At 40.2% G+C, this 15,643-nt stretch overlaps 3 protein-coding genes across 3 annotated transcripts; 1 reads left to right on the forward strand and 2 right to left on the reverse strand.

Moving 5' to 3' along the window:
* Positions 1-3,693: 3,693 nt before the first annotated feature.
* LOC102308696 (non-histone chromosomal protein HMG-14A) lies at positions 3,694-7,174 on the reverse strand. Its single transcript, XM_005927343.3, has 6 exons — positions 6,934-7,174; positions 5,882-5,911; positions 4,812-4,841; positions 4,677-4,715; positions 4,467-4,583; positions 3,694-4,373 (listed from the first exon to the last, which is right to left on the reverse strand). The coding sequence occupies exons 1-6, from the start codon at positions 6,946-6,948 to the stop codon at positions 4,311-4,313; spliced, it is 294 nt and encodes a 97-aa protein (XP_005927405.1). The 5' UTR covers positions 6,949-7,174; the 3' UTR covers positions 3,694-4,310.
* Positions 7,175-7,475: 301 nt separating this feature from the next.
* Positions 7,476-11,079, forward strand: get1 (guided entry of tail-anchored proteins factor 1). The gene is made up of 5 exons (XM_005927344.3): positions 7,476-7,750; positions 8,217-8,382; positions 9,663-9,730; positions 9,903-10,017; positions 10,735-11,079. The coding sequence occupies exons 1-5, from the start codon at positions 7,661-7,663 to the stop codon at positions 10,806-10,808; spliced, it is 513 nt and encodes a 170-aa protein (XP_005927406.1). The 5' UTR covers positions 7,476-7,660; the 3' UTR covers positions 10,809-11,079.
* A 258-nt stretch (positions 11,080-11,337) lies between these two features.
* On the reverse strand, positions 11,338-14,238 carry LOC102309518 (lebercilin LCA5 like). The gene is made up of 9 exons (XM_005927345.3): positions 14,111-14,238; positions 13,777-14,012; positions 13,424-13,680; positions 12,996-13,238; positions 12,752-12,889; positions 12,420-12,489; positions 12,207-12,334; positions 11,985-12,096; positions 11,338-11,810 (listed from the first exon to the last, which is right to left on the reverse strand). The coding sequence occupies exons 2-9, from the start codon at positions 13,973-13,975 to the stop codon at positions 11,338-11,340; spliced, it is 1,620 nt and encodes a 539-aa protein (XP_005927407.1). The 5' UTR covers positions 13,976-14,012; positions 14,111-14,238.
* Positions 14,239-15,643: the final 1,405 nt, after the last annotated feature.

A 15,643-nucleotide genomic window follows, 5' to 3' on the forward strand; every position in this document is an offset into this window, starting at 1 on the left:
CACTTATATTCTTTGTGAATTGTATAAAATTGACAGCTTTTACCAAAGAATTTGCCATTTGATTGCACATTTACGACACTAAAATTAACTGTTAAATTACATTGTTATGTAATCTTTGAAGCAATAATAATATTCTATTGATTGTTCCTTATGCAAAATACATGTTTTGTTTTGTTTTTCCCCTCTTGGGCCTATAGACAGGATATATTGGGCATGCGGTCAGGATTAAATAAACACGAAAAATGATGTATTACAAATCTGAGAATCAAAACTCATTCTTGACTTGAGCAACAGATACCGGAAGGTCATTTCAATTGCTGAAAAAGCAAATAAAAATATCCAAAGATACATAAAGAAAATTATTTTTTTTAAAAAAGTTAAAAGAAAAGAAAAAAATATGCATGGCATTTTTCGCATTTTTATTTTATTTTCAGTACTGGTTAATTGTGTCTTATACCTTTTAAAATTTCTCTACATGAGTCATTCTGAGAGCTGAAAATTACACTTACCCATCAGTGCTTTCTGTTCCACTCTGGATGGGCATGACCTGCAGTGGGTGATGACAAGGTTGAAAGCCTAGACTGTAAACAAAAGATCTGTCATATACACTATATTGTTGGAACGATTTGGTAAGGCTATTATAGACAACATTATTGTCAGATGTGTTATAGTTTCACATAAAAGATCTGCCTTTGGTGTTAAAGTTGAACGTGTTCTTTGTGGTTTTATGTAAAAAACAAACAAACAAACAAAAAACCAATCAGTTTTTCTTCATTCACTTCCTTTAGGGGCCGCCATAGCAGCACATTTATCTTCATCTCACCCTATCACTAGCATCTTCTTTTGTTACACCAACCCTCCTTCACTGCATCCACTTAAGTGCTTCAGGTGAGGTTCCTTTAAAAAGAATGTTTATTACATTTAAAACTCTACCTGCCCAGTCTTTTTCATATATAGCAGAACTACTGCATTTCCCCTCTCTGATCATGTGGGTAATCTTTTCCTAAACTTGCGCCCATTATTTTTGGCTCTTGTTTTTCTAAAGTATGTATGGAAGTGTGTATGCAGGAATAAAAATAGGACCGTTTATTTGACTGTGTGTTTGTATATTTTGACATGTACACTTAGTACAAGTTATGAGCCAACGTATCTTCTCTGTGGTCTCTTTTCTTTGATCGTCATATATATACGGTAGTTTGAGGACTGACTTATGTGGCTGAGGGAGAGGTCACAGGAAGAAAATCATTGCTGACCGAGAGATGCAGGCCACAGATGTTGTTCACCATGATTTTCTTCTTAAAAATAAAATTATAACTTTTACTAGTAGTGGTACATAACAACTGGTTCTTTAACCTATCCAAAAGGTTAGAGTAATAAAGCACTTTAAAAGGACTGGTCTATTTCCCAGCATGCCAAGTGTATCATGTACTGAACACTAAGAAAACCAAAGAGCTCATTGTTGACTTCAGGAGACACAGCGCTGACTTGGCCCCCCTTTACATCAACGGGGAGTGTGTGCAGAGGGTCCACACCTTCCGGTTCCTTGGTGTCCTCATCTCTGCTGACATCTCCTGGACAGACAACATCTCAGCGGTCGTCAAGAAGGCCCAACAGCGGCTGCACTTCCTGAGAGTCCTCAGGAAGTACAAGCTGAACTCCAACCTGCTGCTGACCTTCTACTGCTCGTCCATTGAGAGCCTGCTAACCTACTGCATCACGGTATGGTATGCAGCTGCACCAAGGCGGATAGAGTGAGGCTTCAGAGTGTAGTCAAGACAGCACAAAAGATCATCGGCTGCCCTCTCCCCTCCCTGATGGACATTTATTCCTCCCGCTGCCTCAGCAGAGCAGCAAACATTATCAAGGACAGCTCCCACCCTGGTTTCAACATGTTCAGCCTGCTTCCCTCAGGGAAGCGCTACAGGTGCATCAGCACAAAAACCCACAGACTCAAAAACAGTTTCTTCCCCAAAGCCATAACCACCCTGAACTCACACATGCACCGTTTACACATCCCCCCCCAATTTTTTTTCTTTCCACTTCCTCTGTGGACCACCACTGTGCAATACCAATTCTATGTGCAATAACTCAACTGTATATACACAACACTATTTATTACATATTACTTTTTTTATAAAAACCGGCTTGTATATTTGTACATTTTATATCTATATCTATCTATATCTATATATATCTATATATATCTATATCTATCTATATCTATATATATATATATATATATTTTCCCCTATGTTAATACTGTCCATATGTATATAGCGTAGGAGATGCTCTGTATCTCATTGTACAACTGTATAGTGACAATAAAGGCATTCTATTCTATTCTATGTGGAGAATTGCAAAAGGTTTTTTTAAAGTGGTTCTGTGCCACTGTCAAGGTTCAAGATCTTAATTATTTTTAGCTGATGAGCAAATGCAACTTTGAACGTACATAATCAATAATTACATAGAAAATCTTGGGCCAAACTGTGTGTACAGTAGGGTCTCAGGAGCTCAGTATCAACCACCCCAAGCACAATGGTCAGATATTTACACTGATCAGTCGCAACACGATGTGCCTAATGTTGTGTTGGTCCCCCTTTCGATGCCAAAATAAACCTGACCCATTGAGGCATGGACTCAACTAGACCCCTGAAGGTGTGCTATGGTATTTGGCACCAAAATGTTAGCAATAGGTCATTTTTGTTCTGCAAGATGCTAGGTGGGGCCTTCATAGACCAGACAGTTGTCCAGCACATCAAACAGACAGATGCTTGATTGAATTGAGATTTGAGGAATTTGGAGGTCAAGTCAACACCTCAAACTCATGCTCCTCAAATCATTCTGCTGTGTGGCATGGCTCATTATCCTGTTGAAAGAGCCCATAGCTATCTGGGAATACTGTTTCCAAGCCACCTCCATTCCATTGCTCTGTGCTCCAGTTCTGATGGTCAAGCGCCCATTGTTGGTACTTTTGGGGGTCAGCATGGGCAGCCTTTAAAGTCTGAGGTTATTAAACACCATATGCAACAAACAGCAACCGACTGTGTATTCTGAAACTTTTCCATCAAAATTAGCATTAACATTTTTCGGCAATGTGAGCAACAGCAACTCATCTATTGGATCTGACCACACAGGGCAGCCTTCATTTACCACGCAGATCAATTAACCATGACCACCCATGACCCTGTTGCTGGTTCACCATGGACCACTGCAGACCAGTAATGCCCCACAAGAACTGAAGTTTTGGAGATCGACTGACCCAGTCATCTAGCCATCACAATATGGCCCTTTGACAGACTCGCTCAAATCATTACGCTCGTCCATTTTTCCTGCCCCCAACACATCGAGTTTGAGGACAAGATGTTAATTTGCTCCCTAATATAACCCACCCACCATCAGGTGCTATGATGGAGATTTAATCACTGTTATTTACTTCACCTGTGGTCATAATGTTATTCCTGATCAGTGTAAATGTCACCATCTTTATAAAGTGATCTTCAGTGATTCTCTTATCAAATTAACTGAGAAATCTAAAAAAAATGAAAAAGCAACAATTAGTAACTTAGGCATTTTAGTTTGAGGAATTTCTAATATCTATAATTTAAGTGGTTTACAATAGAAACATCTGAAATAGGTCATTTAAAATAAATCCCTCTGGCCAAATACAGTACACAATGGCTGAGAAATGCATGGTTAAATCAGTCCTCACTTTAATTGGTATTTTATACCATTTATAACAAAAGGAAACTTTTTTGTTTAAAGGAGGAAACTACATTAGTAGAGAAATCCCCAAACCAAACAGATTTCACAATAGGAAAAAAGTCAGAAGTACAACTCTAATGCATTTAGTTTAAAGCAAAGCAGAAAACATGGATCAATCGTATTGGTCTCAAATACACAATAACATAAAAATTAACCCAATGACTTCCTGTGATGATAATGAACATGAGCAAGGCATTACTTAACATAGAACACAACTTTCAAACGATTACCCATCCAGCACAGAATTTTGATGCATTTTCCAAAACCGGTTACAAAGTTCCAAAATGGTACCTCTGAAATGTCTCGGGTAAACAGGCTTTAAAAAAGACAAAGAAATTAAACACAAGACAAAAAGATCACAAGGACACAATAAACTTTCCCTTCACAGAAGCCGTGATACTGAATGGAAACCGTACTATTCTTAAAAAAAGCAATCATATCCCTAAAAACACTGCTGTCTTAAGAAAATAGTAGATAAAAATATTCTCTGCATTTTACAACAAAGGAGGTACAGGGAGCACTGACGAGTTAGTTCAGTGGCAACACGACTACTCTGCTGCTTTCTCCTCCTCTTCAGCCTTGGCGTCCTTTTCGTCTGCTGCTGCGGCCTGCTGGAGAACGGAGAAAACACACTTTTATTTTGTTCTGTTTTGCGACAGTGTAAATGTCACGTGGCGCTCACAAAAGAGGGAAACTTAGAATACCTCATCAGCTTTGGCCTCTCCATTTTCTGCTGGCACCTCTTCCTTTTCTGCCTGAGGTTCTTCTTTTTTCTCCTCTGTCTTGGCTGCCTCTTTCACCTTTTTGGTCTTGGGGGGTGCCTGTGGTGTCATTAACAAACCAAGCATCATGAACCTGCTGTGCATTTTATGTGGTTATAGCGGACGTGTGCAATGGTAATATTTGGCTTTTACCTTTGTCTTTTCTGGCTGGGGTTTTGGTTGTGTCTCTTTCTGTAACACACAATGATGTGCCAAAATTACAAACACAGCAATGAGAAAATCCACAGATTAATCTGTCAAGGTCGTTGCTGAGCTTTGTAGACTTACCTCTGATAACCTCTGAGACTTTCTCCTTGGCTGAAGAAAAAACAAAGAAAAACAAAACAAAACACAGAAGGCCACATTAATTCAGTTAAGGACTCCGGAAGAGAAGCCCCCCCCCCCCAAGCATTTATGATGGAAAAAAAAACCCCCATGTTACTCAATGAGAGGTGCTACAATGACACAATGAGCCCACAAAGGGAAGTAGTAACTTCCAGCATGTGTTTCAGACATGCCATTTTATTTACACACCACCAAATCACAACAGGACACCTAAGGATGCTTTATACTGTAATGTAAAGATGTTGCAATAATAGACAAAACCCCAACAATCAGACAATCCCCAATTTCCAAGCACTTGATGACAGTGGGAATGAAAAACTCCCTTTTAACAGGAAGGAACCTCGACAGAAAGGCTAAAGGAGGGGTGGGGCCATCTGCCGTGACTGGTTCGAGGTTACAGGACAGGGGACAAAGACACACTGTGGATATAATTGCACTCTGTATGCTCTTCATTATTTGTCCTTTAAGGGAGCAAAGATGAAACTTTGCATTATGGGAGTTTGTTTTGATTCATGCTGCAAATTTAGCATTAGAAATATCTATATTGCTATTATTTAGGTTTATAATCAGTAAGGAAGCTGGATAAATATTAATTGCCAACTTAAGGAGAAGGGGTGGAATTAAACAAGTGTGCACTTCTTCCTGCTCCTATTCAATATGTATACTGAATCAGCATAGGTGGAGCATTATCAGAGTGTAATTTGCTTTATTCTGTATAGTATTTTTTTGTCCTTCCTTTTTTCCCTAAATGAAATAAATTGAACGAATAGTTTACTGTTTTAGGGCATTAGAAACACTAAACTCTTTACCTGTGCACTCATTTAAGACAAACCAGGTAAACAAGAACAATTTGGGCTGCACAAACTCAATGTAACTTGCACTTTAAAACCCATCCAATTTACGATCGGTCTCAAAACTCCGATTAAGACTGGGATGCACTGAGCTGGCTATGAAGCATCAATCTTATTCTGGGTATCAGCATTAGTTTTGAATTTATTAGTGGAAATACTAACCTCTGCACTTGCATCTGCATCAGTGGTAGCCTGAAAAAGACAAGAGAGTGAGGGGGGAAGAAACATAATGAGCCAAAACCAACAACCATTCATGAGTGAGCTAAAGTGGGTGTGTAACGCAAAGAGGTGGGGATGGTGGGGGGGATGGGCACTTCTCCTTCCCTTCAAGTCACAAAGAAATTATGCAATCTGTACGTGGGGAGGATCACGTTTTTGAGCTGACTCAAAGGATCTGGCGGGTGCCAGTTTATTTCCCACAGAGCAACAGCAGCTCCGTGGACACAACAAATAAGGAGTGGACTCGCTCCGCCTGCTGTCACTGTTTATATCACCAGCGTGACTAAACTGAAAAAATAAGACCATCCTCCATTACTAACAGAGCTCCGCTTGACATCAAAACGGCCAGATGTGTCGCTGTGCTGTCGAGGATCCATCAACTGCCATTAACGAGCCTAACCAGAGAGAGGGGGAGAAGGGACTGCACACCTCAGGCGTGACGCGCACCAGCCTTCCAGTGCGCGCACACTCGCCTGAGGTCAAAATCTCCGCCAAATTTGGCCGCAAATGCGGCTAAAAAACGCGACACGTGACCGAAGGTGCAGCTGGTACCTGAAACGGCACGCGTGCAACCCAGAGCACAAGTAAATAAATAAATAAGGAGGCAATTACGAAAGAAATTTCCTCGAAATGCCAACCTGTGCGCCTCGACGGTGGTTACACCCCTTTGTTTCAGCGCACAGTTGGTGATTATTAAAACTCAGCCGGGCACACATTTTACAAAACAGAAGCTTTAAACTGGACTGGGGGAAGAGAGCGAAAAAAGCAGTGCTAAGTAAAAAGGCGCCACTTCCCTGTATCAGCCGAGTGAGACAAGACAGACCTGAGCGCAGGAAAAGGTGGACTCCACGGCACGCACATGGACACGCCGTAGCGTGTTGCATTGCTCCTGCATACGTGTATTAACACCACAAAACAACTGCTACAGTTTCTTAAAACGCTATTTCTGCATCATGCCGACCCAAACGTAAAGCACACATTTTCTTTCCACTTACTTTCTTCCTTCCCATTGTTGCTTAGGTTGCACGGCAGGAATTTAAAAAAAAAAAGGGAACACTGCCTTTCTTTTAACAGTTACACAAACAAAAGGAGGACTTGTTGTTGTTTTGTCAGCCCAGCTACCTCTGCCTACACCTCCACCAGCTGCAGTCTGTAACTTAACATAAACGTCCGAGCAGTACCAGAACTAGCTCAAACCGGATTGGATCCCCCTCTCGGTATATTTTATCCCTTATCCTACCAACCTACCAGGAAGACAGAGCCCCCGCCCACTGCTTCCTGTGATTGGCTTTGAGGATGAGGCAGCATATTTTTGAAACACAACATCTTCACCTGTGTGGGCAGGACAGTGTGCCAATCAGTCAATCCAGGCCTTATCTAACTTTATAACCGCTTATAACCTGTATTAGTTGTGTGTGTACGTGTAGGGTTTGAATAATGCATGGCAAATGGTGAGTTTGAGATATAGTTTACATAAACAAAGAAGAATATAAAAATAAATAAATAGATCCTGCATTTTCCCCATTTTCCTATCCAGTCATTTATTATAGAGGACGCCATATATATGCACGTTACATTATTTTAGTGTTTAAAGAGAGTCGTAATTACTAACAGCATGTCCCGTCTTTAGTGGGATAATTATTAAAGTCAGTGCACCGAGCAGTCCAGTCGCTCAACAGCTGCAACAAGGAGGAGGCTGAGTGGAGGAGAAAGGAAACAAACATGGCGGCCGGTTATGCATGGCTCCTGGTGCTTGGCTCGGTTTTTCTCTGCAATCTTATGAAAATCCTTCTGCCGACCATATCTTCCTTCGTGAGTAGGAGTTATTGTTTGCATATATGATTGTTGTTAAAGTTGTTTGAATGCCGGTGTATTATTATCTGTGTCCTCGTCGGACACACGGTGGATTGTTGTTGACTAGCTTAGCCGTCTGTCAAGCTAACTTATAGCTGCTGTACCTCCTCAGTTATAGCTGAGCTACAACCAGAGGGTGGGGTTTCACCGAGAATCCAGTAGTTGCTGCATTTAACTGGGATTCCTTTTCCTCCTTTATCGCCAAATGTCCTGCTTTAATGTTAAGAAACTGTTTACAGCTTAGCTTTACGGCTAAATATTGTTTGTAGCTCGAAAGGTTGCCTCATGGAAATCCTCATGGAAAGTGTTAAACTGGCATTCGTAGGTGCTGATTAGACTGCCTAATAGGGACTACTACCGTAATTATAAAAATTTCAATCAGGCCCAGGCTGCTCAGTGATAGTATTTTCCCCCCTTCTTCAAGCTCTCAAAGATGGTGCAGAAAGATGCTGAGCAGGAGAGTGAGATGAGGGCTGAAATCCAAGAGATGAAGAAGGAGCAGTCCTCCATTAGCATGATGGATGAGTTTGCTAGATATGCCAGACTGGAGCGCAAAATCAACAAGACAACAGACAAGCTGAAAACACATGGTGAGATTTAAAAGTGCCTACTGACATTCAGAGGATAGATGGTGTGACAGGAGCCTCAAAATGAAGTTTACTGCAACAGAGTGATGAGCTCTAAAAAGTTAAAACTAATTGCTTTTTCTTTATGGAACACAGCAGAAAATATGTAGTAGGTACTCTGAAAGGGCATATATTATGTCTTCCACAGATGTGAATGTCTATTAATGTAGATTTACATGTTATAAATTATCAGTCAGAAGACATATTTGGGGGATTTTAGAGGTAAGTAACTGTTTTTGGCCCCATAGCCTCAGGATTAGCATCCACTTCTGTCACACCAACCCTCTGCATGTGTTCCTTCACTGAATCCATCAATCTTCTCTGTGGTCTTCCACTTTTCATCCTGCCTGGCAACTCCATATTAAACATCATTTGATCCAGCATATCCACTCAGCTTCCTCTGCACATGTCTAAAACCTTGTCTAAACCATGTTAGCTTGCCTCTAACCATATCTCCAGACTGCAGACCTGTCAATCTTGGTCACTCCCATCTTCAGTTCTGCCACCACCAGCTTGAGCTCCCGTCTTTTTGTCAGCACCACCGTCTCCAAACAATACATCATAGCAGATCTTACTCCCATCTTATGAACCTTCCCTTTCACTCTTGTTGCTATCCTTCTGTCACGTATCACCCCTGACACTTGTCTCCATCCACTCCAACCTGCCTGCCCTCTTCTCTTCACCTCTCTTGTTCATTCTCTCTTGTTTTGGTTGGTTGACCCCAGACAATCTGGTAAAGAAACACTGTCTATTCTGTGTGATAACTTACTTAGCAATACAAAGGCTGCTAAAGACTGTTTCTTTGCTGACCTATTCCAAAACCTGCACATTGTCAATTTTAAATTATTGTACAATCAGCATTACACCCAGGCTCTTCTCTATTTTGATTTTATTCTGACCGCAATGTCTTGTGATTCTCAAAGTGTTGACTCTAGTCTTCACCTGATTCTTGAATAAAAAGTAATAGTGCTGTCTGTTTACATTTAAGCAAAGATTTACTTTGTGTAATGTTGGTATTAACAAAGACCATATAAAGAATGGACTAATACTTTCCCTGTTACCCTGTGACTGGTTAAAAAAAGGAATTTATCCTGGTTTCAGTTCCCTGGACATGGGATGGTCAAATAATAAAGTGAAACAAAATGACAGTTCCGTCTGATTTAAAGGAACTGGCAGTATCACTACAAAATAAAGAAAAATTAATATGTTGAGACTAACAGTTGCATATTTCTTGTCTATTGCAGTCAAATCAAGAACCGCTCAACAAGCCAAAATGAAGTGGGTTGTGAGCATTGTTTTTTACATACTGCAGGTAGGTGGAGGTTTCGAGTAGAAGCATGAATGTATTTTAATTTAGTTGTGAGTCTATAGCACTGGCCAAAACCTCCAGATAATAATTTTTTGGTTGCTGAATCAGCTTATTTGCCGTTATTGACAGTATATGTCTGTTTTTGTGTTTTTGATGTTTTGTTTTTTCTTGTCAGGCTGCGCTGATGATTTCATTGATATGGAAGTATTACTCTGATCCAGTGACTGTGGTACCAAGTAGATGGATTGCTCCCGTGGAGCGCCTCGTGGCTTTCCCAACAGGAGTGGCAGGTTTGTGTTAGATAGCATAGCCTATAGTATACACTCAATGCACACAAGCTGCACGTCCTTGATGTGACTCTCCTGTTCTACCACATTCCAAAGCTGCACTATTGAGCTGAGATTTGGTGACCGTGGAGGCCATTTGAGTACAGCGAACTCACTGTCATGTTTAAAAAAAGTTTGAGATGATTTGTGACATGGCATTTTATTCTGTTGGAAACAGCCATTAAAAGATGGGTATAGTGTGCTTGATCCCTGAAATACTCAGACCAACACATCTGACACTAACCATGCCGCATTCAGAGACACTTAAATCAGCTTTCATTCCAATTCTGGTTCCCATTTTGAACTTTAGCATGTCATGTTTCACGTAGCTTCATGCATAAATTCATGGAGTTGTTGCCATGTGATTAGCTGAATAGATAATTGTGTTGAGGAGCAGTTGAATAGGTATATCTAATCAAGTGGATGGTAAATCCATAACAGCTTCATTATTAATAAAACAAACAAACAAAATTACACATAGCTTATAGTTTAATAGAAATCATGATGATTTTATTATCCACTGATAATAAAACCTAATTCATTTCACTTCAGTGCAGGTATTCTGCAATATGTAGATTTTATACAATATGATGCATGTAGTGTATCAATATGTGCTGTTCTTTTCCGCCTGGAGTCAAGCTCCATCAATGAGCTGTTTGTTTTGTTGTTTTTCTTTTTCAGGTGGAGTAGGAATCACATGCTGGTTGGTGGTTTGCAACAAAGTAGTTACTCTGGCTCTGAATGCTGTCAGCTAGAGTGTTTCCTAATCCTGTGCTCAACAGTTTCCTTTGATGACGAACGCTGCAGTTTTTGTTTTGTCGTTTTCAGTCAGCTGTTCCTAGCAAAGAACGTTAAAATAATGCAGTGCATATTGGTGATCTCAAATTGCAGCAGAAGTTTACTATAAAAAGTGTTATCATTGTTATCATTGTTTTATAATTATGTGGTTATTTGATTGTGTGTATATTGCTTTGAAACAGTGGTATGGAAATGTGGAAATTAATTTTTATTAAAAAGAAGAAAAAAAAAAGATGTGTTTTGTTATTTTACCTTTACCTGGGAATGAGCCAACCAAAGCAAATTGGGCAGTAAAACATTACTGTAATGAAATAACGACTGAAATAAAGAGTCTGGAGTAGAAAAACATTAGTTTACAGGCTGTTAATACGTTTCAGAAAGTCATACTGTGTGTGTTAAGATGCAGAAAGAAGTTTCTCTATGGTAGCTGCATAATAATCATGATGAGCTAGCCTTCACTTTCCTTTCAATTGCACTTTATTCAGTCTAAGAGCTGTGTGCTCCACCTCCATCAGTTTTCTCATCTGGTAGATGAAGCTCAGGAATTCTACTGAGGATCTCCACCTCAGAGCTTTCCTGTGGGCTCAAGTCCTCAGTGCTGTATGCTGGTCTTCCACAGTGCAGGTTCTCTGTGGTCTGTTTGAAGGTGTAGCTGCTTCTGATTCTGGGGAATCTGCTTTCTTTTCTCTTCGGTGCTGCTCGATTCAGACACCTCTCTAAAGTGAAGGCCATTGTGCTTTCATGCTGTGTTTGTCGCGTCTCTTCCTGCACCCGAGGGGCTTCTCCATTATTTTCATTTTCTGGGCTCTCATCTGAACAGATGTCTGAAAACTGATGTTTTACTATGGATTCAGGTCCATTGAGTGCCCGTGTGGGTTCTGGTTCCTCCTTTTCTTTGATACAATCTTCTTCATTTAGAGGCTCTGGACTGTTGTCTGAACTCCTGATGTCACTGCAATCTGAAAGCAAATATTTCAATTTGAAAAATACTGAATAACCTGACAAAATGCCAAAACAACTTATGCCTCTGTTACTACGATTTCAACCGTTCTTTTTTCCCCCTTTTACAGTGTTTGGTTTCTTGATTGTATATTGTTAGAGAATTGTCACTTTGTTAGGATTGAGTAACTTACTTGCAGATATCTTTGCATCGTCTTGGTGATTCTCTTTTAAAGACAAATGAGCAGGACCCTTTCTCTCTAGACGTTTTATAACTGAAAACTTCTGCGCTGGACCGTAACGACCCTGAAACAAGAGAAAGATTTTAAATTGGTTTGCTGATAAAATAATTTAAAAATGATAAAAGACAGGTATGTGAGAAGGTTGTTCTGTTTTTGAGTAACTGAACCATATACCCAGTTCACAGAGCTCTCCTGCTGCTCCAGTCTCTGAACAGGCTCTGAATATTCATTCTCCAAAAGACTTGCAGGGCCAATGGGGAGCAGGCCTAATCCATCTGTTTGAACCATCTTGTTTTCCCTGCCTAAAAATCAAAACCACTCAGACAGCCAATCAAGCATGAGCAAGCTGCAATAAGGCAGATTGGTTTTTTTGTTTTGTTTTTTTACCTCTATTGCTCGACCCGTTCTGGAATCGGTGGGAGTAAATGTTACGTTTTCCCATTTCCCGCTCTCTGTACTGTATGAGTAAAAAACATACCGCACACCGATCATCAGTCAGCGCCTTTAAATTGTTTACATATTTTTTTATATATATATTTATTTATTGAAAAATGACAAGTGAGTTTAACTAGTAACACCCAAGCATAAGACCTTGTGTTTCTACAGTTGATCATTGGCTATTTTTCTAATCAAGACTTTTTCACTTTTTCTTCTCCCAGACTTATATGGCGACAGGGGGAGGTGCCTCAGAATGACCACACACATCTCTTTCAGCTTACCGCAAGTTCTCTGGTGAGCTGATATACTTGCTGTTGCAGGTGGATGGATATTTTTCTCGCCTCTTTCATCTTTCTTTGCTCTGTGACTATTTGCCGCTTGAATGAAGCTTGGCACAACTCAAAATTCTTCTCCATGTCCTAGAATAGAGTGAAGAGACAATAAAGAAGCAAATGTTTAATGTAAAACATATTTTTTTAGGATGCTATATCGTCCACCATCATTCTACTCTCTGCTCCTTCGTACCAGTATCTTCTTGTCCTTCTCCTCCAGCTCAGCAGAGGCTTTGGCCAGCCTCAGGGTGAGCTCCTCCCGCTCCAGCAGGTTGTGATCCTGGCTGAGCAGCTGCAGGTGCTGGAGAGCTTCCCTTGTGTGCAACATTTTGTCTTCTGTGCTCCTCAGCTGCCTTGCTAGGTTGTCACGGCAGGTGCGGGTCTCACGGAGCAAATGCTGAAGAGCTCTGGCCTCGTTTTTGTGCTTGGTTTCAGTCTGTGAACAGATATGGCCAATATTATGACAATAACAGAAACACTGATGTTATTTGTGAGAGGGACGTATACAGGCACTATAAAGAGAAAGATGAGGAAAAATAGCAGTATTTTGTACACATACAGTTAATTGATAACATGAATCTGAAAAGCAAGAGAGACTAGTGGCAGAAACCACAAACCCACCTGTGCAATACTGTTCTCTGAGTCTTGGAAGTGCTGCAGTGCCACCATGTGGCGATGTTGCACGTTCTTCAGGAGTTTGTTCTCCGCCCTGGACTCACACAGCTGCTGCTGCAGACTCCACACCTTGTTCTCAAGCTCCCTGATGCGCTTCAGGCTTGGCTTTGGAGTCTCCAGGGACCTGATTGGAGGCAAGCTAACCATATAGCAGTTTGTAGTAGGGTTTGTCTTTTGCATGCTGCCCCCATGAGCTTTATTACCTGAAGAGGAAGGACACCCCAAAACACTTTACTCATGGTAGAGGGAATTGTATATAAAATATTTAGATATTGAGATGTTTGAGATATGAAAACTACCAAATACAAGTCTTCTAGACCGCTTTGATCCTTGCCACTGAAATGATGGGATGGCATCTGCTTTGTCTTCACACACAGAGGTGTATTGTGGATCATCAGAGCTACTGTATGATCCGGAGGGACTGGACCATATAGAGGTGTCAGAGCTGCTGGTCATACCTTCATCCTGCTTCTCGTGGGCAACAGCCTTCTGCATCATCAGGCCCTGCTACCTCCCACTCACGAATCCTCTTTACCTGAGAGAAAAGGCACAGTTCAAAGCCAGACTGGCATGAATAAGAATTTACACGAGGTAAAATAAATAATGCACCAGCCATAACGGTAATAAACCAACCTAAGTTGCTTCTATGCGTGGCTATCTTCTCAAACTCTCTCTGTTTCAGGCTGTAATGTTTAGCAGGGTAAACTATAGTTTGTTTATATACGAACAGAATTCGTTCACTATTCGTTGCTGGGGCTTTTTATTTATTTATTATTTTTTGTAGATGTACGTCCACGGTTGCCATGGTACCCAGCGGGTAAAGAAACAAAATAAAAAGAAAACAATAAAGTGACGGTAACTAAAAAAAAACTGAGCAAAAAACAAAATAAACAAAAAAGACCATTGTAGTCCTGCATGTAGAGGAGATTCTTTTAAAATAAATGTTCAATGTCCTTAATTTCTTATGAAAGGGAATGTAGACCACTCACGAAGAAGAAAAAAAAAACTGTTCAAGGACTCTAACAGGGTTATTGAGTATGAGACTTTGTTATTTGCCTACTCGAGCTGGCTCCATTCTTACAATGAAACTAAAGTTTAGAAAATGAAAACTTCATGTGGAAAAACTGAATAGAATGTAATTTAGAAAGGATTTCACAGGTTGGCGGATCGAGCCAAATATCGATGACATCAATACCGACGCTGGTAGTGGTACACTAGCATGATAGGATCGATACTTTCTTTCTATCCTCTGAATTCAGTATTGCACTGAACTGTCTTAAATTACTGCAGTTTTTTTTTATGAAAAACTATGCCTCAAACATTATAAAAAAAATGTCTGACTGACTGTCAAGTCTATTTTATTTATAGCCTGTAGCCCATCTGCAACACATCTCCAAAAACCCCATGAAACACGGAATTGTTGGTTTATTGTGTTTACTAATATTGTGTAAAATAACAATGATAGTGATCACAGTGTCATTAAAATGTGTTTAAGAATTTGCAATCTGATGATGATTATTCTCATAAATCAGCATATACTGATCTTGGTATCGACAATACTAGCCCTTTATTTACTTGGTATTGGATCGATACCAAAATTTGCAGTACCGCCTATAATCTTTCAAACATCTCAAACATCTCTTACGAATCAGTTTTTGGTTATATTGGTTATATAGCCTTTATTGCAGGCAAAATTCTCACTGACATTAAAAATGTCTTTGTCAAGAGAGATCTGATAGAGGGAAGCAAAAATCGCAACAGATATAACATCACAGCTCCAATAAGATATTTTAATAATTCTTAGGATTAACATGTAGGTAAAGTAACACAGAGTCATAAAGATTACTTGCAAAAACACTTAATTTCTTTATTTTATGTATGATCCCTTTGTAAAAACCTTTTCACCACAATATCTTTACCAATATAAGCAAAGGTGTCACGCAAAGAAAACATACAGAAACATCGGAATACAGTTTTTGGCACCCGATCACTTTTTGGCACAACACCGGGTTTGAAAACCTGTCAGCCTATAGTGCTGGTCAGTGCTATTTCTGTCCATATATGCACTCAGCAGGACGCTGGGAACCAGCTCCACTGCGCCCCCTCCCTCACCGACAGACAGCTGAAGTTGCCAATCAGTGTTTGTGAGTAGTGCTGCGCCCCTAC

Source organism: Haplochromis burtoni, unplaced genomic scaffold (assembly GCF_018398535.1).
Source record: "Haplochromis burtoni strain Fernald_Lab_line unplaced genomic scaffold, NCSU_Asbu1 Contig_88, whole genome shotgun sequence".
Classification (NCBI taxonomy): domain Eukaryota; kingdom Metazoa; phylum Chordata; class Actinopteri; order Cichliformes; family Cichlidae; genus Haplochromis; species Haplochromis burtoni.

What these genes read in the sequence shown, in the direction of transcription:
- LOC102308696 (XM_005927343.3), bottom strand. An exon ending in ATGCAGATGCAAGTGCAGAG is followed by an intron (nt 4,842 to 5,881) that starts GTTAGTATTTCC and finishes TTTTTTCTTCAG; the next exon opens with CCAAGGAGAAAGTCTCAGAG. An exon ending in GAGAGGCCAAAGCTGATGAG is followed by an intron (nt 4,374 to 4,466) that starts GTATTCTAAGTT and finishes TCCGTTCTCCAG; the next exon opens with CAGGCCGCAGCAGCAGACGA.
- LOC102309518 (XM_005927345.3), bottom strand. Translation starts at nt 13,975, where the DNA reads ATGATGCAGAAGGCTGTTGCCCACGAGAAGCAGGATGAAGGTATGACC. An exon ending in GTCTAGAAGACTTGTATTTG is followed by an intron (nt 13,681 to 13,776) that starts GTAGTTTTCATA and finishes CTTCCTCTTCAG; the next exon opens with GTAATAAAGCTCATGGGGGC. An exon ending in AGGAGAGCTCTGTGAACTGG is followed by an intron (nt 12,097 to 12,206) that starts GTATATGGTTCA and finishes CTCTTGTTTCAG; the next exon opens with GGTCGTTACGGTCCAGCGCA.
- get1 (XM_005927344.3), top strand. Translation starts at nt 7,661, where the DNA reads ATGGCGGCCGGTTATGCATGGCTCCTGGTGCTTGGCTCGGTTTTTCTC. An exon ending in AGACAAGCTGAAAACACATG is followed by an intron (nt 8,383 to 9,662) that starts GTGAGATTTAAA and finishes TGTCTATTGCAG; the next exon opens with TCAAATCAAGAACCGCTCAA. An exon ending in TTTCCCAACAGGAGTGGCAG is followed by an intron (nt 10,018 to 10,734) that starts GTTTGTGTTAGA and finishes TTTCTTTTTCAG; the next exon opens with GTGGAGTAGGAATCACATGC.